This window comes from Ascaphus truei, chromosome 6 (genome assembly GCF_040206685.1).
Source record: "Ascaphus truei isolate aAscTru1 chromosome 6, aAscTru1.hap1, whole genome shotgun sequence".
In the NCBI taxonomy this organism is placed as follows: domain Eukaryota; kingdom Metazoa; phylum Chordata; class Amphibia; order Anura; family Ascaphidae; genus Ascaphus; species Ascaphus truei.
Window position 1 is genome coordinate 96,342,899 of NC_134488.1, and position 23,542 is coordinate 96,366,440.

General features: G+C 43.5%; 1 protein-coding gene across 4 annotated transcripts in view; it reads left to right on the plus strand.

The window, feature by feature from the left end:
* LOC142497447 (uncharacterized) overlaps positions 1-23,542 on the plus strand; it is a 34,677-nt gene that overhangs the window by 3,609 nt on the left and 7,526 nt on the right. For 2 of the 4 annotated variants that reach the window (XM_075605241.1, XM_075605240.1), the window contains exons 3-6: positions 9,478-9,504; positions 11,164-11,478; positions 12,091-12,375; positions 14,923-14,964. In XM_075605241.1, the coding sequence (XP_075461356.1) occupies positions 9,478-9,504; positions 11,164-11,478; positions 12,091-12,375; positions 14,923-14,964 (669 nt within the window). The remainder of the gene's footprint in view (positions 1-9,477; positions 9,505-11,163; positions 11,479-12,090; positions 12,376-14,922; positions 14,965-23,542) is intronic. The other 2 variants (XM_075605242.1, XM_075605243.1) reach the window with 2 other exon arrangements.

Consider the following 23,542-nt stretch of genomic DNA (forward strand, 5'->3'; position numbering starts at 1 on the left):
AAGACAATGTGCGCGTTGCCGATCCGCCTGCTGTCCTGTAATCGCAATTATCACGGCCCAGGTGGATATGGAACCCCCACAGCGCGTTCGGCGCTGACACTGTCCCCCGCGCTGTGGACTTTTGCTTGTTTGATTGCGGCACTGGGGACAGTAAGGCCGCGCTTATAGTGCTGGCGACGATGACGTCACCCATCGCCGTCGCCATTAGCCAAAGTTTTTTTGCAACGTCGCTGGCGACAAGGGCAGTGACGTCACTAAGGGGGTGGGCTGCGCAATTTGAATGGTTTAAAGACAGTCACATATGGCGACTGTCTGTAAAAAATCAAATTTACCCGGCCTCAAAATTTCTGGCCGCTCCTTCGCCGTTGCGCTTACTATAAGCGCTTGCAACAAAGTCAATGTATTTGTTTCGGAGCGGCGTCGCCGTCGCAAGGCACTATAAGCGCAGCCTAAGTCTCACTAAATCTGTACATACCAGTAACATCTGAACGCTGAGCCGGGCCCATTTCTTTGACAAAAAATACTTTTTTTATGCTGCTGGTGCATATTGAGAAATGTCATATTAGTAGAAGCGCGACAAGCGCAATTTAAATTAAGATTTTGCTCCGCTGCTTTTTTGACACCTAGTACATAGGTCCCATCAAGTCCACCTCATCGTGCCTGTATAAGAACTAAGAATCCTCTTTATACACATTTCTTATGCAAGTTTGGAGGAGCTGAAGCTTGTAGGTATTGACTGAACCACAAATAGATTAAAACAACATCAATTGACACCGATTTATATAACTAATTTTAACAGGCAATCAAGTAATGCTCTGAAACTACAGTACCTGTAATGATGCAAATAAACACAAAGTACTTTGAATTAACTGACATGTATCTACAGTATACTAAGGTATCACAGATAAAACAAAACAATACAGAAAGGGGAAGGAATGGTAATTATCCCAAGATTGTCAGTTTACTGGCATAGTGGACATGTTTCAATGCAGCTATTGTTTCCAGTTTAAAAAAAGTGCCTATAATCTCTGACACTAAACGTAAAACAGTTTCACAAAGCAGTCAGTGTTGAAGATAGAAGAATAAATACACTGTTAATGGTAAGTGATCGAGACGCAGAAAATAAATATCAGTATGGAAACATGAAGCTGCCTCAGAGATTTCGTTTCTGTTTGCTTTTAAAGAATTTGCCTTATCTGTGTCAGGTTATGAGCACTGTGCCAAGTTAAATCACTTTCGGCCAGCTCGAACAGTATTGCTTTTCTTTTGTGGTAAGGCTTTAGCGGCCTATTCAGGTAGCTTTCATACTGTAAGTGGCATAACGTTTGCTAAGTGCACTTTCCAAAATAATTTGCATGTGTACTGTAGCTCTTCAGAAAGCTTCGATCACATGTCAAAATGGCTTGAAAATGTTTTTTTAACAAGCATTAGCAAACTGCCTCTGACAAGCCGTGCGATAGCTCAAAACATTTCCAAACTCGCATATTTTGCCAGTAACTGCTATTCGGGTAGCTTCCATATGCACATCACACCTTAAACCCATATATTTTGTTTCTGCTACCTAAAGGGTGGCGAGATCGGTTTTGCGATGTGCATATGAAGGAGTATCATTTATTTTTACTACATAGGATTGAAGCCGGGGGTCTCCGGAGCTGACCCGCATTAATATCAGCTCCGGAGACCCCCTGCTTCAATCCTATGTAATAAAAATAAAATGACAGCCCAGCTTCCTTATTTTAGTGGCAAACCGCTATGGTAATGAATGGGGTTAAATCGCTGTTATTTGTTTGTTGGTAATAGAGGGGGTGAGTGAAGGGTGACGTTGCCCCAGGGTGGGTGTTTAGGACTCCTGGGTGGGTAGCAGGAGGGGTTAACCCTTTCATTACTTTAGTGGTTACTACCACTAAAGTAATTAAGGGATTAACCTCTCCAGCTACCCACCCGGGAGGCCTAAACATCCACCCCGGGGCAACTTCACCCTTCACTCACCCCCTCTACCACCAAAACCACACATAGTAAAGGGTAAAAGCCCTGTTAGCTAAATATGGCTAAAAGCACTTTTGCTCATTCAAATATACAGTACATTGCAATAAAATACAGGCATACCCCGCATTAACGTACGCAATGGGACCGGAGCATGTATGTAAAGCGAAAATGTACTTAAAGTGAAGCACTCCCTTTTTCCCACTTATTGATGCATGTACTGTACTGCAATCGTCATATACGTGCATAACTGATGTAAATAACGCATTTGTAACAGGCTCTATAGTCTCCCCGCTTGCGCACAGCTTCGGTACAGGTAGGGAGCTGATATTGCTGTTCAGGACGTGCTGACAGGCGCAGCGTGAGCTGCTGTTTGCCTATTGGGCGATATGTACTTACTCGCGAGTGTACTTAAAGTGAGTGTCCTTAAAGCGGGGTATGCCTGTACAATACAATACAAATTACAATACTATAACAAAAATACACTAGCCATTTAATCCATTGATTGTCACTGTGGTTATCTATGCCCTCAATGAGGCACAAATACATTGGCAACCAATGGTCACCCTACTACCCACCCCCTTTACCCCCAACAAACCCCCACGCACTTTTATACATTCAAAATAAATAAATAGCCAGCCACCCTATATTAAATAAAAGTTGTACTTCCCCCTGTCAGGATGAAGGCCGTCCTTGTCCTCCCCCTGCTCATCTGTGGCACCAACATTTACATTAAAACACTAGCTATTGGCCAGTAACCCCTTAATTACATTAGCGGGTAGTAACCGCTATGGTAATTAAGGGGTTAACCCCCCTAACCACCCGGGAGGCCTATTTACCCTTGCTGGAGCAACTACCCCCATTCCCCACCCACTCTACTCAGCACCACACACACAAATGGGCAAAAGTCCTAGTAGCCAAATATGGTTAATAGCGCTTTTGTCCATTTGTGAAGTCACATTGGCAATCAATGGGCACCTTAAAAAAAGACATTTAAATAAACAGCACATTAGATTACAATTAAACTAAACAGTAGCCAAAAAATGCATTAATTCTCACTGTGGTTATCTATGCCCTCAATGGGGGCAGAGATAACCACAGTGACAATCAATGTGCATACTATAGTCAATCAAAGTGTTTCTTACCCTTGCCGGGATGAAGGCTCACCCTCCTCATTCAACTGCGGCATCAACAACTCTTGACCCACAAAACAATGATCCTCAGCTACAGTATCATGCACGGAAGTCCACTATCCTCCGTTGCTTGAAGAGGAATATATCTTATCTTCCTTCTTGAACAGGTCCAGGAGATGTTGACTTGCCATCTTTATCCTGTCAAATGAGATGTGACAGGCCTTATATAAGGCCTATGATGTCACATTTGACAGACACCTGGTACATCCACCAATCTGATTGGTGATGTGCCACGTGTCTAGGCATCAGGTTTGGCAGAGAATTACTTCTCTACCAAACTTGATCGAATCACATGGTACACCCACCAATCGGATTGGTGGATGTACCATGTGATGCCTTCCCTTTTTTGGGTGGTGTGATGTCACCTTAAAGGGAGGGAAGTATATGGTACCTAATTAGAAGGCTTCCCTCCCTTAAAGGTGATGTCATATCACTCCAAAAAAGGGAAGGCCAATCGGATTGATGGATGTACCATGTGTCTGTCAAATGTGATGAGGGGTTTGGGTTTTTAGAGCATTGGCACTCCTTTTCCGAGAGGTGCCATCTATATTCTAGGGACCGATTGCACCTCAATGAAGAGGGATCTTCTGTGCTTGGGGGGAGAATGCTAAAAAGGTTGGAGGAGATTTTAAACTAGGGGGGAGGGGAATGAAACAGATAATGAACTAAATGGAATAGAGGAGGATACAAGGGGGTATGGAGGTAGAATGGGGGGCAAGTGCGAGTTTGACAAGCAGTGAGACACCCATAGTAAATACAGATAATACTAGAAAAAACTTCTAAAGACTAAACCAAGTGGGCGCAGAAAGGAAGGAGCAGATAAGATAATAGTACAGGCTGAAAAAAAACTTAAATGCATGCTTGCTAATGCAAGAAGCTTGACAGATAAAATGGGGGAGCTTGAATTAATAGCTGCAAGGGAGCAGTATGATATCATAGGCATTACTGAAACATGGTGGTATGAAACTGATGACTGGACAGTTAATTTAGAGGGTTATTCCCTTTTTCGGAAGGATCGAACAGATAGAAGGGGAGGTGGAGTATGTTTATATGTTAAACCACATCTAAAACCTATTATAAGGGATGATGAAAATGTAGAGACCTTGTGGATAGAAATTAGCAGTGGAGGTAAAAGTATAAAGAAAATGTTTGTAGGGATATGCTATAAACCACCAAATATCTGTGAGATTGAGGAAGCTAAAATACTTTTGCAAATGGAGGAGGCATCAAAACTAGATCATGTTTGCATAATGGGGGATTTTAATTATCCAGACATAGACTGGGGCAATAAGATTAGCATTACAACAAAAGGCAACAGGTTTTTGGGGTGCTTAAAGACAATTATATGACCCAAATGATTGAGGAACCAACCAGGAGATGGGCAGTACTGGATTTGGTTATATCAAACAATGTAGAAGTAATAACAAATATTCAAGTCCTGGAACATTTGGGTAACAGTGATCATAACATGGTCTCATTGGAAATAAATGATCAAAAAACAGATTGCTTGGGTTCAACAAAGACCTTAAACTTTAGAAAAGCAGATTTTAATCAACTGAGGTCTAATCTACAAGTAATACACTGGGATAATGTTTATGCAGGGAAAAATGTAGAAGATAAATGGGCAGTCTTTAAAACATTGTTAGAAAAGCACACTTATCAGTGTATACCCCTGGGTAATAAGTATAAAAGAAATAAGTCAAAACCAATGTGGCTTAATAAACAGGTAGGGGAGGAAACGGTCAAGAAGAGGAAGGCGTTTAGATTCTTTAAGTCAGAAGGGACAGAGACATCGTATCAGAATTATAAGGAATGTAACAAAAATTGCAAAAGGGCAATCACATTAGCAAAAATGGATAATGAAAAAAGGATTGCAATAGAAAGTAAGGCCAACCCTAAAATGTTCTTTAAGTACCTTAATAACAAAAAAATGAGAAAAGAAAATATAGGACCCTTTCAGTGTGAGAAGGGTAGGCAGATTATTGGAGATAAGGAAAAAGCAGAGGTATTAAACAAATTATTTGCCTCTGTGTTTACCAGGGAAGAATCAAGTTCAATTGTAGTGCAGCAGGAGGAAGCCACAACCTCCATATTAATGAACAATTGGTTAACTGAGGAAGAAGTTTATAAGCGGCTTGAAAAAATTAAAGTAAATAAGGCACCTGGCTCCGATGGCATACATCCAAGAGTTCTCAAGGAGTTAAGCTCAGTAATAGCAAAACCATTATATTTAATATTCAAGGACTCCATTTCCACAGGCTCAGTACCACAAGATTGGCGTACAGCAGATGTGGTGCCTATATTTATAAAGGGAGCTAGATCACAACCGGGGAATTACAGACCTGTAAGCCTGACTTCAATAGTAGGGAAACTACTTGAAGGTTTAATGCAAGATAATATTCAGGAATACCTAAAGGAAAACAAAATTATTAGTAATAGTCAGCATGGATTTATGAAGGATAGATCTTGCCAAACTAACCTTATTTGTTTCTTTGAGGAGGTAAGTAGGAATTTAGACCAGGGTTATGCTTTTAATGTGGTCTACTTAGATTTTGCCAAGGCTTTTTTGATACGGTTTCACACAAGAGGTTGGTGTACAAAATAAGGAAAATTGGACTCAGTAATAATATATGCACCTGGATTGAAAACTGGTTAAAGGAAAGACAACAGAGGGTTGTCATAAATTTAACTTTTTCAGGTTGGGCTAAAGTCGTGAGTGGAGTACCTCAGGGATCGGTACTGGGACCCCAGCTTTTTAACTGGTTTATTAATGACCTTGAGGTTGGCATTGAGAGCAAAGTCTCCATCTTTGCTGATTATACTAAATTGTGTAAGGTAATAGAATCAGAGCAGGATGTAATTTCTCTTCAGAATAACTTGGAGAGACTGGAAACGTGGGCAGGTAAATGGCAGATGAGGTTTAATACAGATAAACGTAAGGTTATGCATTTGAGATGCAAGAATAAAAAGGCGAATTACAAATTAAATGGGTATAAATTGGGGGAATCCTTGATGGAGAAGGATTTAGGAGTGCTTGTAGACAGCAGGCTTAGGTCGCGCTTATAGTGCCGGCGATGGTGACACAACGTCACCCGAAAACAAATACATTGCCGCCGCCGCGTGCGCTTATAGTGCACGTGACGGCAACGGAGCGACGTCGCCGTCGCGAAAACCTGAAGCTGGCAAAATTTGATTTTTCAAGCGCTGTCGCGTCACGTGACGGCCCTTGAACAAATTGAATTGCTGGAATCCCGCAACGTCACCCGCCGTGTCACCATCGCCAACTACAGCACTATAGGCACGGCCTTAGCAATAGTGCCCAAAGTCATGTTGTAGCAGCAAAGGCAAACAAGAACTTATCTTGCATCAAACGGGCAATGGATGGAAGGGAAGTAAACATAATGATGCCCCTTTACAAAGCATTAGTAAGACCACACCTTGAACATGGAGTACAATTTTGGGTACCAATCCAAAGAAAAGACATTATGGAACTAGAGAGAGTGAAGAGAAGAGCCACCAAATTAATAAAGGGATTAATAAAGGGGGTGGGCAATCTAATTTATGAGGAGAAGCTAGCTAAATTAGATTTATTTACATTAGAAAAGAGGAATCTAAGAGGGGATATGATAACTATATACAAATATATTCAGGGACAATACAAGGAGCATTCAAAAGAACTATTCATCCCAAGGGCAGTACAAAGGACTCGGGGCCATCCCTTAAGGTTGGAGGAAAGGAGATTTCACCAGCAACCAAGGAAAGGGTTCTTTACAGTAAGGGCAGATAAAATGTGGAATTCATTACCCATGGAGACTGTGATGGCAGATACAATAGATTTGTTCAAAAAAGGTTGGACATCTTTTTAGATAGGAAAGGTATACAGGGATATACAATGGTGAAAGAGGGTGCAAGCGCAAATAACACTACACAATATTGTTATAAAGTGATAATGAATTAACACTGTCCTTAATGAAATCGCAGCTCCCAGAGCAGGACTCAATCCCAGTCCAGATGACGAATGAAGAAAAAAAAAACAGGGGCGCAGATCTCAATCAGGCATAGAAAAAATAAATAAAACAGAAAATAGTGCAACACTGTATGATAAAAAATACCAGCATGGACAATCTCTAAGTAATGAACTCACGTGTTCCACGTGGTAACAGGCAATATGGTTATATGGAGTAACCAACTCTGAAACCTCCAGGTAGGTAATTCACGTCGTCATATGCAACCACTCAGGTGATCCATAGGAAAGAAGAAGGGAGGGAGACCCCACATGCAGAAGGAAAAAGCAAAATATATTATAATATTGCTTTTAATCAATAAAAACACAAAGTAATGCACTTACACAAGTGACTTTGTTAAGGGCATTCAGACCCCCCAGGGTCACAACACGAGAACTGGCAGACGTCACACCCGGTAACATCTTCAGATATTGCTCCACGGCCGTGAAGCAGTCAATTAGGCTGAACAGTGATGTCCACCAGCTGTGCATGAATCCCCCCAAAGTTTGCCCCCAAACCATATTGCCCTTTTACCACTTGGAACACGTGAGTTCATTACTTAGAGATTGTCCATGCTGGTATTTTTTATCATACAGTGTTGCACTATTTTCTGTTTTATTTATTTATTCTATGTCCTGATTGAGATCTGCGCCCCTGTTTTTTTCTTCATACAGGGATATACCAAATAAGTATACATGGGAAGGATGTTGATCCAGGGATTCATCCGATTGCCAATTCTTGGAGTCAAGAAGGAATTTATTTTTTCCCTTATGAGATATCATTGGATGATATAACACTGGGGTTTTTTGTTTGCCTTCCTCTGGATCAATAAGTAAGTATAGATATAGGATAAAGTATATGTTGTCTAAATTGAGCATAGGTTAAACTTGATGGATGTACGTCTTTTTCAACCTCATCTACTATGTAACCCCTTCATTACCTTAGCGGTAAGCTACTAATGTAATTAAGCTCTATTTTGATTAAAATTTTATTAACATAGTATTGAAGCAGGGGGTTTTCGCATTAATTCCAGGTCCTGGGACCCCTGTCTTCCCGAGGAACAGGCCCCAGTATGGGCGCCGGTATCTCCTGCAAATGTAAATTTCCGGCACTCAATACTGGGGCCTGCACGTTGGGGGAAGAGGGGGCCCCCGGACCTGATATTATTGCGGTTCAGATCCGGAGACCCCCTGCTTCATACTATGTTAATAAAATGTAAATAAAAACAGCGCTATCGCCTGTAGGAACTGTCCAGGGAAATGCAGTTTCTCTCTTCTCTCTCTGTTCAGCACTTCCAGACTGGTGTGTAAAGTAGATTATTCTTTCTGGATTCGCTGGTTCGCCAAATGAAGGTTTTCTTCATTAAATAGGTGCAAATGAATGTCCCACGTTTCAATGTATATCAAATAGTCCATGGCACAGTTCTTTTCTCAATTTAATCAGAGACACATAGAAAACATCTGTTACAGCAGAATTTCAGTCATCAGGTTTGCATGATTCAGGCATATAGAATGCAGTTATAGAGAGGAGAATCCGTAGCTTGGCGATGTTAAAGGATTCTGAATTCCATACACTCAAAGGCAATCTTTATACATTTCTCTCTACCAGTCTAAACATAACAGTCACCTATTTCTCTTACTGTCAAAATATTCTTGGTCAATCATCAATGTCTAAACCAATATTCCTTCATTTAGTTTGATGTAGAAGAAACTGTTAGTTCTGTCCCTAAATAACTAGTTAATCCTATGTTCTTAATCCTTTTAAGACCTCTCTATTATATTGTCTTACCAACTAACACTATCTCTATGTAACTACCCTTTGAATTCATACTCAAGCAATATACTATTCAACTCAGCAGACATTAAACATACAAGGGTTCAAACATGTATATACCTGGCTGTCTTTAACTTCTCTTTGCAGAGGCAGCTAATCATTTTCCAATATAGTCTGTAACTTAATACTAAATTAACTAGTTAAATGCTGAATATATATGTATAGAGAGAATATAGCATAATTAATATTTAGGCTGATTTCAAGCCTATCTTCAGAGTGAAATCGCACAGGCATATCGCTTGAAAATGTAGAACAAATATGATAAGCAAATTCCAACTCATGTAGTGTGTCGTTTTTGTACCAAAACAATATTTACAAAGCGATATCTTATTGAATACCGTTTCTTCACAAAATTCATACCAGTCGGTAGGAACACGCACGCACGTTCGATGTTGCAGTGAAAACATTGAAGCTACCTGAATAGGCCCCTTAAAGTGACTGTTTTTACCTTTCTCATTTTTCAGTTTTCATCGTGGGAGTATCACTTGCAGGTGAATATTTGGCTTTGCTTGATTGGTTAAAGAGAAATTAATAGCAATGGCAGGAAAGTGTCCATCATTAGTCTGAAATACAGTGACAGCACATCCTAAAGACAGTATACACACATCTAAATCTCTTCTTAATCCAATTATTAAAAAGCTGTCACACAGAACATGAAGAAGAAAAAACACCTGACGTGTTTCAAGTCAATACACTGTGCATTATCAGAAGGGCCTCCATCACTACATACAGTTTGATAATGGGGTTAGTAAATTGTGTGAATCCCAAAAACACCTCTTTGCAAAATCAAAGTGCTCTTAAAAATATTCTGGAATCAGGTTTTGATATCTATCTTTTAAAGTTTCTGCATAGAAAACATACACATTCAATAAACACATCCTTTACACCCTACAAGATAATTTGGCAGCCATCGTGTACACTCACAACTAGAAATGTGGAAAGCTTTTGCCCAAGTTCACTACCATGCGAAATTGGCCCTTTTTTATTTGCGACAAAAGCTGATAATCAGTCATAGCTGATTTGCAGCTCGTCACAATACAACAAGCATTTCAGTTTTGTTAAATGATGCCAACTACTATCCACACCAGGGTTGCCACCTTCTAGTGAAGGCTAACCCGCAGATCAATGTAAACAATGTTACCTCTTACCGGCGGCGTGTCCCGGCTTCCTCTGGCATACTCCGGACATCCTTCTGGCTTCTCCCCCTGCAACTCCCACCTACATGGCTGCGCGGTGTCAAATGACGCCACATTGTCATGACAATGGGACGCTACGTGATGTCCCGACGTTACGTGGCGTCAAGTTGCCATGACAACGGGACGACTTATGGCGCTGAAGCATCATGTGACGCCATGTTGTCATAGCAACGTGCGTCACGTGATGCCGTGACGTCACGTAGAGCCTCGTTGTCATGGCTAGGGGGAGATGCAGGAGGATGCCGGGAGACGCCAGGCGATGCCCCTGCCACCTGGAGATTAAAGAATTAAACCCGTAGCCCGGAGACACGTGTTCAATCCCGTAGCCACCGGGTCAAACCTGGAGTGGTGGCAACCCTGATCCAGACCCTGTAATAGGACTTTTGCTGGAGAGAAAGAGAGAGATGCAAAGTATATTCAAATGATTGAAATTAGCATATTTCCCAGGTGTCTCAGGTGTGATCACACTTATCTCTCTATGGGGTGTAAAGAAGCGTTTGGGGGGGTATATCACTCAAATAAGTGATTTCTGACAATGGTTTAGTCCTTAAAAGTTCTGAGAACTGACTCACCAGGAATAGAATTTGGTTTAAAAAAAACTGTTACAAATATACTATTATGTTTAAATTGTTTTGGAAATCAATCAAATTTAAGTAACAAAAAAAAACAAATGTTGCTGATGCATTTTGGAAAATTCTGCACATCTCTACGCCCAACAAACCTGCAATACAGATATAGATGTAATCTTTCCTCGGGCTCACATCCAGCCATACTCTAATCTACCAGAAAACTGCAGTACATTTAAACCTTTTGTAAGTCTACAGCACTAGGGTCACATGACCAGAGACAAACACTCCCCAGGAATGTCAGTCAGGCTACATCTGTATATATAAATGCTATCGCAACTAACCTTTTATAGCAACAAACCACACATTGACGACATTGTTCTTTCAGATGGAGAGTGGCTGAAGCTGGTGAACGGCCCCAGTATCTGTTCTGGGAGAGTTGAAGTGTTTCATGATAATCAGTGGGGGTCAGTGTGTGATGACTTTTGGGACTCCCGCAATGCACAGGTTGTGTGTACCCAACTGCACTGTGGAATTGCACTGTCGGGACCAGGCAATGCTCGGTTTGGAGAAGGAAGTGGTCCTATTTGGCTGGATGATGTCAAATGTACTGGAAGAGAGTTACTCCTGAGTGAATGCATACTTAACCAGTGGGGTATATCTAACTGTTACCATAGAGAAGATGCCAGTGCTGTTTGCTCAGGTAACCTACATTATAAATCATATCCTTTGACTGTGGACATGTTTTACATGTAGAGAAAGTCCCATAGACACACACATTGTCTGTCAGGCATTGTGTGCAGTACCTTTGACTGTATGTAGGTTCTTTAGTAGAATCTCCAACAATCGTCTACTCTGCTAAGTATAATGTACAATTCACAAAGGAGTCGAGAGCAGAAGACTCTTAAACTGCTGCTTCAAGTCCATAGTAAGGGCATTTTTATTGCAAAAAAAGTAGTAAATCAAAACATTCTGGGAAGTCAACTGCACCCTTCGCCAGGTCCCTTAATCAGGGCTGCCTTTGACATGCAAACATTGTGATCCTCAGAGGGTTTTAATACAGTAGAATAAAATCATGTGAAGGTGACAATTTCTGCTTTGCTCAATAGTCTTGCAGTTTAATATGGCAGGGTTTTACATTTTCATTGTTGAATGGACCTGTACTATTATAAACCCCTCTTGATTTCAAGGAGTTAATTATCCACATCATGTTACTGCACAGCTAAATTCCAGGAGCACCCGACTACCTGTGCAAATATTTTACTTTCTTACTCCTCTTGAATGGTTTTCTTATTGAGTTTCCCTGCTGTTACAGAGCACTTGCCAAAACCTACAATCTCCATCTTTACCTCAAACTCTTCACATGATGCTGGGCAGGAGCTGCAATTGAACTGCACTGTGCCCAAACTCTATTTCAACTGCACTGTTTACATCATAGAGGTGCATTCAAACAGGACTCTAGCAAAGCTGCCACTCTCTGCTCCTGATAATGTTATTCGCTATAACATCAACGCAAGCTTGGAAACTCTTAAATACACATGTCAGTATGAAGTGACCGTGAAGAATATATCCTTTATGTCACCTCTGAGTGACCCTGTAGGTAAGTCTTGTATTCTCAGGTGTACTCAGCAAGCAGCTTGGACGAGTTCAGAAGATATAGGGATAGTGTTACAGGTAGGAAGGTAGAATGATTTGCGTCTAGAAGGATTAAAAGGGTGTATTTCCCCATTACCTTACAGCAGGAATGCATGTGGAGTGTACGATTTCCCCAGAATTAACCCCTTCAGTGTCAGCGTGGCCAGCAAGGCATTGCAGATCAAGGCAATTTTGTTTTTACTTGGGACAAAATGGGAACAATCGTTTTTCTATCTTTTTTCCTATGCTATAAACATCTAACAGCATGACTCATCTTGCATTAAGAGTTATATAATAAACATACATTTATATTTCTCAACCAGGCAGAAAAATAATAATGAATCCTTTTTTTGCAGTATTTGTCTTATATATATATACAGTATATATATATATATTTTTAAACGTGTACAGTAGGGTCTTGCTTTTCGGCGTTCCGCTAATATGGCCTGTATAGCAGAACACGAGAGAGACACTTGCTGTGATAGGTCACATTGCTGGGTGTTATATCCAGGCTGTCTTTACCCGCGCAGCTCTGCTGTAACTCGCCATCATAAGGTCACCATGACACAAACAGCGTCACGCTGAGCGCTAGGCAACCTTCACTGGCGGTAACACCACAAATATCTTCCTCCAGGAAACATTCAGGTCTAGTTATACACCAGAGCTCCAGCATAGGCAAACGGAACACTGAAACCAACTACCAATGAGTGTTAGCGCAGAAAGGCTTTCACAGTACGCCACTGAGCAGGAATCCTTCGCCTCTGAGTACAGATGCAGGAGTATGGGAGTCAATAGGCTACTGGATGTTCCGCTTTTCGGCAGGGGTCTGGAACCTAACCCGCCGTATGAGTGGGGCCCTACTGTATTTGTTTGTTTCAGTGCAACTAAGGCTGAGGCCCCGCTGCATCCGACGGCGCCCGCGTGCGCGCCACTCACCTGCTGACTTCCTCCCAAGTCGGCCCCAGTCCGTCCTCACTGCAAGGCTCACAACACGCTGTGACTCGTCAGACAGCAGGGGATGCAACAGGATTGTGTTCCCATGCGGTGACGCGTCACATGGTGCGCGAGGGAGTCAAGTACATCTTTAGGTAGTGGGAAAGCAGGCTGTCCTGGTGTGTATAGGGCTGTGAATTTGTCTTTGCTGTTTTTAACATAGTTTTAGCACTGCAGGCTGGAGTCAGATGAAATCAATGAGACTATTTCCCAAGCCTAGCAATTAGTAGACACACTGTAGCCTCTTTAAACCCATCGTTGGCGTCCCTGCAACTGATCCCCATGGTCACCTCGTCCTAAAGACGTTAATGACAGACTGGGAATGCAGAAGATATTAAAAGTGCGTTTGTGGGGATATGACAAGAATTAAATGCGACGGCCAAACCAATAAGTCAGCGGTGCGCAAACTGGGGGGCGCCACCCCCACGGGGGCATGAGACTGCCTGCGGGGGGGGCACACGGTTTACAGAGGCCCCGCGTGCTTCCCGAAGGCACTTAAATTAAGTGCCAGGGGAGTTGCAGGGCCTCTGTAAACCTTTACTTACCTTGGCTCCACATGCGTCGCCATGGCAACGCGGCGGCACATGACACCGCAAGGTCATGTGATGTATGCCGACGCCGGAGACGAGGTAAGTGGGGGTGAGGGAGGGCGTGGGGTGAGGTGACCGTCAGCAGGGGGTGCAGGGGAAAAGTTTGTACCCCCCTGCAATAAGTATTTCCCTTGTAACTTCAGGGAAGTGCCTGAATAATTTGCTTACTTTAGCTCTGAAAAGTTCCTCATTTTCTTTTATTCTCAGTTGCTTAGAAATAAACGTGGGTGGGGCTGCTGCAGTGCCGTGAGCTGCTTTGTGCTTTGGCCCCGCCCCCACTGTCATGGCAACACCTCTGACCCGTTTTGGCCACGCCCCCGCGCCTACAAATAGTCCCTACAGACCGCAGATAGCGGTGAAGTGCCTTCCCCGCGCCGCCTGGACGCAGTGCAGGCGCGCCGACGCATGCAGCGGGGCCTCAGCCTACAATAACAATAGATGATACACATGCTATGTTAAAATAATTTATAATATCGCCCTCGCTGAGAATCCTAATTTACTAAAATCCACAGTATATTTGACATTGAAGAGGTTGGTGCTAAATATAAGTTACAGTACAGCAGGGCCCCGCTCATACGGCGGGTTCTGTTTCAGGCCGCCGCCGTAAAGCGGAAATCGCCGTAAAGCGGGGCCCTACTTTACTGTATTGTACCTTTTGTAAACAGAGATGCAGAGCTGAAAACCAACTGTTTCGCTGACAAATGGCATCTGACAAGGAGTTGCGCCTGCGCTAAAACTGTTGTTTAGTGACTGCCGGATACTTTGCTGCTGTGCACGTCATGCCGAAAAGTGCCTGAAAAACGGAACAAACGCTGAACCTAATGAATATGGGTATACATTGGGAAACGCTGTATGAGTGGAACGCCATAAAGCGGGGCCCTACTGTATTTAATGATTTATGTTTTATTGTAATCTCTATTTTTTTTTAGATGGCATCCAAAATCCACCTACAGTGACGCCCCCTAGTGGAGGTATGCGAGCTATATAAAAAAACAGATACATTAACTGAAAAACCTTCTAACCCAGCGGCGCGCAAACTTTTTGAGCTGCAGCCCCCTTCCTGGGAGCCGCAGCATTCGCCCCCCCTCTCCCGATGGCTCGGCTTCCAATGACGTTGCGGGTCATGTGACGTCACCTCATCATTTGACGTGCGTTGCCATGGCGACGCGTCACCGAAGACCCGGCTGGCAGCACGGTGGATTAATAATCCGAACCTGAAAATGGAATCTGAATCCAAAAAAAACGGAATTATGATATCGGAAGGAGGAGCCGAGGAGTATAAATAGTGGTGCATCCTCAAGCTGAAGCCATTGTGTTGCAGAGTGTAGCTGTTGGTTGGTTAGGCCAGGGATGCGCAAAGTGGGGGCGCACCACCCAGGGGGGTGGGAGAATTTCCAGGGGGGGCACAGCGCTCTCCCCCAAGGCACTTAATTTAAGTGCCGTGTGGGACCGCGCGAGGCCTCTGCAGCTTCTCCTACCTGATCTTCGACAATGTGACTGTGATGTCATGTTACCATGGCAACATGTCATTTGACGCCGGAGCCGGGTAGGGGGGGGCGGGTTGGGGCGCGAGCCGGGACTTTGAGAAGCCAGGGGGCGGCACAGGGTCAAACGTTTTGCGCACCCCTGGGTTAGGCCGTACTAGATCTTAAAAATGTATACATTATTTACTTAATAAACCTTGTAGCTGAACCATTTACCAGGCATTAACCTGTGATTGGCTGGAGTTTCAGTTAAGTGGGCCCTGGACATGTACTATATTGACTTGTATTATTAAAACAGTTTATTAATATTATTCTGGAATAATCACAATAACAAATTCAATAACATTTCCCAAGGACAGGGATAAACTTATACACAGAGTTTCTCTCGTTTTCTCTCTGCTAGTACTGGCAGTCACAGCTCTTACAATAAAAAAACATGCGATTAATCATTTATACATTATTGACTTAACACAACTTGTAGCTGAACCGTTACTAACCAGGCATTAACCTGTGACTGACTGGAGTTTCAGTTAAGTGGGCCCTGGACATGTACTATATTGACTTGTATTATTACAACAGTTTATTAATATTATTCTGGAATAATCACAATAACAAATTCAATAACATTTCCCAAGGACGGATAAACTTGTACACAGAGTTTCTCTCGGTTTCTCTCTGCTAGTATTGGCAGTCACAGCTCTTACATGAGATAAATCATTTATACATTATTGACTTAACACAACTTGTAGCTGAACCGTTACTAACCAGGCATTAACCTGTGACTGACTGGAGTTAACTAAGTACTACTACTCTAGTGACTGACCCTTTGTCAGTGTGGCGTGGGCCCTGGCGCTCCTGTACATGTTTCTGTTTGTAGTATATAATAACTTGCATTATTGCAGTTCATTAATATTACTCTGAAACAATCACAATAATAATATTCAAGAACATTTCCTACTCTCAATTATTTGCGAGGACAGAGATAAACTTGTGCACATAAAGTTTCTCTCATTATCTGAATCTAATGTGCGCAGCAGGACAACAGCAGCAGCATTTGCTGCCATATTATAGCCCTATTTATAACACAAGTGAAGTACAGGCATACCCCGCATTAACGTACGCAATGGGTCCAGAGCATGTATGTAAAGCAAAAATGTACTTAAAGTGAAGCGCTACCTTTTTCCCACTTTTGATGCATGTACTGTACTGCAATCGTCATATACGTGCATAACTGATGTAAATAACGCATTTGTAACAGGCTCTATAGTCTCCCCGCTTGTGCACAGCTTCGGTACAGGTTGGGAGCCGGTATTGCTGTTCAGGACGTGCTGACAGGCGCATGCGTGAGCTGCTGTTTGCCTATTGGGCGATATGTCCTTACTCGCGAGTGTACTTAAAGTGAGTGTCCTAAAACCCGGGATATGCCTGAACACAAATAACAACAACATCAACATGTCTAAAAGTAGTAACACCAGTTTTAGTGGTTTGAATAAACATTTAGAATGTAGAAGTAGAGGGGCAGAATAGGTGGACGTAGTTTTGGTCGAGGTCATTGTGGTGGTGGTGGGGGTGGTGGTTTATGGTAATGAATTGGATAAAAAACCCGTGAACGGTGGTGCTGTTGGTGGGGATCCTACAATTAGTACTCACAGCCACAGCAAGTATAAGCAGAAGGACAATAATGACATTGTCACTGAATCACAATCTGACTGCAGAAAGCCCATTTCCCCTATCCCCGCCCCCCCCTCCCTCATCTCTAGTAGACAATGAACTTCCAGTTAAAGAAAGATATAAAGAGGGAACTGGAAGTCCAAGCCAGCCTATGGTCCCAGGGCAGTGGATTTCAACCTTTTTTTGGTTAGGGAACCCCAGAATTCGATTTTGAGATTCTGGGGAACCCCAACCCTTGCCCCCACCACTTCCCGCACCACAACATAGACAACCACGATTACATTCACAAGTTCATCCAGAAACACTAGTTGTCTCCCGTTGGCCATACTTTCAATACAAGTCCCAAAATACAGAATATCATAGTGTGGGTAACTCCAAGGGCACTTGAAGTACGGTTCAATGGGTGATCTGTGGCACCAGACCCTGTTCCACTCTGAAGCCTACTTTGTCTCTCTGTCACTCCCTGGCTCTATTGTCTCTGAAGTGGTGGTAGATGTGGAGGAGAATGAGGATGTTCCTCAAGCGGCGAGATGGGTGGAGAAGAGTCACTTCTCACAGCAGACGTCGACCATTTATCCCGCCTGGGCCTGGTGTGCCGTGGTGGAGGAAGAGTGGGAACCGATGCCTCCTTTGGCGGGTGGTGGTGGCTTTTTCCGCAAATGTTGCAGGAGACCTCTCATCCCCAGGCGTGCTCCACTCTTGCCCCTACACACCACCGCACGACGAAGCATGCAGTGGACCACATCAGAGAAGCTCACTGAGCCATGGCTGGGCAACTGGAAGTATGTCCACACCATGCTGGTGACTCCTCTGGGAGGTCCGCTGTGCCCCTGTACCGCTGCAAACTAAAATAAGAGTCTGGAATACCAGGAGGGCAAGCCTGGGGACTAACACCATGATAAGGGGCACATCCGCATTCCTCTGTCTCACCTTCTCCAGGGCACTCCTCGTTCATCGGAGGAGCGACCATCACCACCACCAATGTCACCCCCAGCTGCTCCAAGTTACAGTGGGGCACTCCCTGGATCAGATGGTCTTACGGCAGTTGCAACCTTCTGACTGATTTGAAGGGCTCCCCTGAATCTTTGAGGAAATCTGCAATCAAAAAGACTAAGAGAACAGTCTTTACAAAGGTCTTGAGTAGCTTTTCTATTAGCACCTTTACACTGGGTGGTGGATTTAACACATTATTAACTAATAGATCACAGTTCACGTTATATTTTAAAGATATTATTTCTGTCATTTGCTTTAACACATTGTTATACATAGTTCACTTTTTTAGGACATTGTTATAAGTAAGCGCCGTTGCAATCATTTTTTTCACTATGATTTGAAGGGCTCCCTGCTATCCTACCCACTCTTCCTGCCTGCGGTGCCACCTCCTGAACCCTGGCATCCCCACGTGATGGAGCTTCCAGTACCCAGGAGAGAAGCAGCAGAAGTAGCTATAGCGGTGCTTGGCATTGCCAACTCAGGTGATGCATCTGAAATCAGATCCATGGACACATTCAAAACATGTCATAGACATGTTGGTGATCCACAACAGGCTAGAAATGGGCTCTGCTTCAGAAACCCCTACAGCAGCCTTACCTGCATGCATACACAACGTGTGTGGCTGCATCTGCTCCTTGCACACCTGTTCAAGTCTATGCTACTACATGCTTCCTCTAAAACATGGCTACTTTTCACCTGTTCCCCTGACACAGGCTGAATAACCGCTGGAGAAGCCGGTTCCTGAGACATGCTCACAACCGGGGTTGAAGCAGCCTAAGTGCTATGCCTACTTTGGCACCTGGAACAAGCAGGAAATTTCACTGGTACATTAAAATGCTGAGGCTCTTCCACCTGCACTGCCAATTTAGCCTGACAAAATTGACTTCCTCCGTCTCATAGGAGGGCATGGGCAGAGCCCCTCCTGCCCCGGCTGCCACCACTCAATAAAAAAGATGTAACAAATAAAAAAAACTAAAAAAATATTATTTTCTAACAAAATAGAAAACAAAACTTTCAACAATTTACTGTGTCTGCGTGTGTTTCTCTCTCTCCCTCTGTCTCTCTCTCTCTCTCTCCCTGCTTTCCTTCGCCAAGATCGGTTGCAGGCAAGAAGTGGGAGTGGCATTTTTCTGGGCAGATTAATACGTCGGCGGCTTTTTTAAAGTACTACTTGGATTAATCTGCAGTACTTTTTTCTTACAATACGATGTTGGATAAAAAATAAACATAGTCCGTGGGTTGGATTTACGTTAAATCCGATGTCGGATTATTTAAAATCTGTGTAAATGTATTTTTATTTATTTATAAAAATGTTTTACCAGGAAGTAATGCATTGAGAGTTACCTCTTGTTTTCAAGTATGTCCTGGGCACAGAGTTAAAGCACAGGAAAATCTGGGAAGGAGATTTGGACCAGTCCGTCCACCTCTACTGACAATGTGAGGGTGACCCTTCAGCTGATAGGCAAGGCTGCATTTACATGTATAATGTTGCCCTTTTCACCCACCATAACTTACAATGTGATATATTATCACTTGTGATACATTCACATATCTTATACAGGTCTGCAACCCTGCCTTTCCCCATTATCCCCTAGCATACAGTGCTTCCACTGCACCAAGGGATTCTGGGAAATGACATGCAAATGTAAACACAATGTGTCGCCTTTTGCCTGAAATTAATTTTTACATGGAACCTTAATAAGCTAATGCTCGCTGTTCACACCGCTTGTAAGCACAGCATGGGATTAGATGCAAAACCAGTCAAACCACTCAGTCATCTGGTTCGACCTTTTGGGTCTCATCAGTGTGAGGTTGGTTGTACTGGCTCTGCAATTTTCAAGCTGGGTAGGTTTACCATACACATTATTTAAGTTATGGTGGGTGAAAACAGCAACAAAAAACCTCCACCATTAGCAGTATCACACACACACACACTGACACACACTGACACACACACACACACACACACCACAAGTACCACAGGTGTTCTGTACAAGTGGAAATGGGCTTGAAGAAGGGATTTATCCCCCAAAACACTGCCCCCCCCTTTACTTCATTTGTATTTCATAGTGTAGTAATTAAAAAATATATTGAAATACAAGATCAAAGGGAATAATATGCAAACAACTAATAGACCTTGAAATTCTCAATTCGAATACTGACTATAAATCTTAGATGTGAACATTGATGTTGTATGAATAAGCCCTTACAATACAAGATGTATCGTTTTCAATGTGATTTCACCTTTGTAAAGTAAAAAATGTGTATGTTTCAAAAACTGCAATAAAAAAGATTGAAACAAAAAAAGAAATACAAGATCAGCGGGTAAGTTACACGTACATCAATTAGGACATAAACGAGCATGTTAGGGACATGTTTGTAAGGAATCGGAGAACATAACCCCTGTGGCGTGCTCCCTCCTTACTTGCCGCATCTCAGTTCCCGCTCTCCTTATAGAGCATGCACGCATGAGTTCCCTCCTCGTACCTCGGAGCCTGGCCACCCCCGGTCGCGTCACGCATTCTCTCACATGTGGCGCGTACACGTGATGGCGTGTATCGCCCTCCAGCTGCCAGTCAAGTTTCACGCCCCCTTGTGGCGTATTCTCTACCTGTGTACCTAGTTTCCCTGATGTCTCTCTATATGGAGTGCGCCGCCCTCTAGCTGCGAGTCAAGATTCCCTGTTGATTCTCTGTGTGGCAGGCGCTGCCCTCTTGCCTAGTTTTCCTGATGTCTCCCTGTTTGGCATGCGCCGCCCTCTAGCTGCGAGTTAAGATTTCCTGTCTCTCGGATTGGCGTGTGCCGCCTTCTAGCTGCGAGTCAAGTTTCCCTGATGTCTCCCTGTATGGCGTGCGCCGCCCTCTAGCTGCGAGTCAAGTTTTCCTGTTGTTTCTCTGTGTGGCGGGAGCTGCCTCTAGCTGCGAGTCTATCTTCCTATGCATCGCTGCCCCTTTGTCTGTTGGATCGCTCGGAGTTCGATCCTTAAGGGGGGCTACTGTAACGATGCGCGGAACACGCCCCCTGCGGCGTGTTCCTTCCTTACCTGTTTACTTCTGATCGCCGCCCTCTAGCTGCGAGTCAAGATCCTGTGTCTTTAAGGATTCTGAAGCAAGCAACGCCATCTTGCTTCCTGGCAAATCCTGCCCTCTTCTTCTTGACAGGAAATAAATCTCTCTTTGACTTTCTCTTTGCATTTAGTCTTTTGCTGCCTGCCCTGGTGCCTGCTAGTACTCATCGCATGCTGTTCCTGCCTGGATCTCCTTGGGGCTTTACTTATCTCCTTTGGATTCCGGAAGACTGGGACAGTCATTCTTATACTACTGAGGTTAGTTTACCGTCGGGTAGTGTAGGTACCTGCTTAGTAGGGTTCACCTTGACGTGGTAGCAGGCTTATAATTCCTTCGCCAATGGATTAGACTAAGAACCCTTATGTTATGTTTAGTTTCGCTGCACCTTGCTGTTTCTGGCACTACGCCTTTAAGGAGGCTGAACGTCCTCCAAGAAGCTATTCCCTTGTGGATGTTACCTTGTGCTCTGGACTCTACCTCCCCGGCTCCTTCCATGCCCATGTTCCTGTTCCATGTTCCTGGTTCCCGTTCCAGACTCCTGTGCTGAAACGTTGGCTTCCAGCAACCCCCGCGTTGTTGCCTGAGAACGCGCGCACTCCCGCTCTGCTATCAGAGCATGCGCGCACATGCAGCTGGATCTCGTGTCTCTGACCAGGCACCGCACCTCCGGACGCGTCGCACATTCTCATGCGCGTGGCGCGGTCACGTGACTACGTGCGCCGATCCCCAGCTGCGCTGCAACTTACTCCCTTTGCATCCCCTGCGGCCTCCCCACCTCGCTAACGGGTCCTTCCCTTTCCCTGCGCTTGTGAGGAGAGCACAAGCGTGACAATGTTGCCACAAACAGCATCTCCCACACTGCACCAGATCACACGGGTAGAGCCTGATGAAGCATCCAGGATACCTTATCCAAGGAACACCAACTCCTGCTGGAAACCTCTGTACTGGTCTGCTAGGCTTTCCGCGTCTGAGTGAGCAGTTGGGTAGTCCCTCCACACTGTTGGAGAACACCGGTTGCACGCTGATTGCACGTGATGATCTTTTTGGAGACTGCTGATGACGCTTATAATGCAACTCGTATACTTAAAAAAACGTCCTTTGATATTACCACACAGTGTAACGCTGCTAAGTCCACAAATCAGAGAATGTGCACAGAAATTACACAATTCCAACGCGTTTCATAAACAAATACTTGTCAGGGAATAGTGAATTAATGCTAAATGGCAGTAAATATACCCCACAGAGTCCTGCGATTGGACAGCAGAGGGAAAAATACTGACCAATCGGGACAGTGTTTCCACAGCTGAACTCAATGTAATCAACATCAAATAAGAGATAATGTTTATACAATATAAAAAAATAATTAAAAAAACGATTGAGCACAATTTAATAAGAGAAACACATAATAATACAAGTATAAATATACAGTATTCAAGAGTGTATATAAATTCTCTAAAAATTAAAGAGAAATATAATTAGTAACATAATTAATATATGCATCACCCCCAATGAACTACCCAAAATTTACATGAAAATCAAACAGATTAGATGGGTAAATTACTTAGGGCTAGTGATCATTTAGAGAGATAAAAAATATTAAATAATATTGGACGGAAAAGATACAAACGATGGGCATTAAAGGGAAAATGTCTGAAACCACTCAAATGAGGATGAATTACACACGAGTATTTAAAAATATAGTTAAGTATTATAAATATAAATAATTATTCAAAAAAACAATGTGGAGAAAATATGGAGTAAAAAACACTGATATAATTATAAAAACTAGAAAAAGGATATGGAAAGGGGAGTCTAGCACAAATTACCTTTTAATTAATACAGTGACCATACATCAATCTCCTCATTAAGGCCCAAAGGAGCCAAAGTTTGCATTTTATATATCCATAGGCTTTCTTGCTTGGATAGAGATTTAACTCTCTCACCTCCTTGCGTCCCTTGGGGAACGATTGCAGGCCTACGGCCGTGCAGCATCACATGGCGCCACGTTGCCATGACAATGGGATGCTACGGGAAGTCACGCGACATCAAGTTGCTATGACAACGGGACGCCTTATGGCGCCAAGGAGTCACATGACGTCACATTGTGATGGCAACACAGCGCTGCGCGATGTTGTCACATCACATCGCATCTCCTTGTCATGGCAGCATGCATCACGTGAGGTTCCCATTGACATGGCAACGCGGCGCCATTTGATGCTTTATAGCCAAATTGACAGGCATTCCTGGGGAAGATGCCGGGAGGACACCAAGGATGCCGGGAGACATTGACGGCAAACGCCGCCACCCGGAGGTTTTAAAGGTAAACCCGTAGC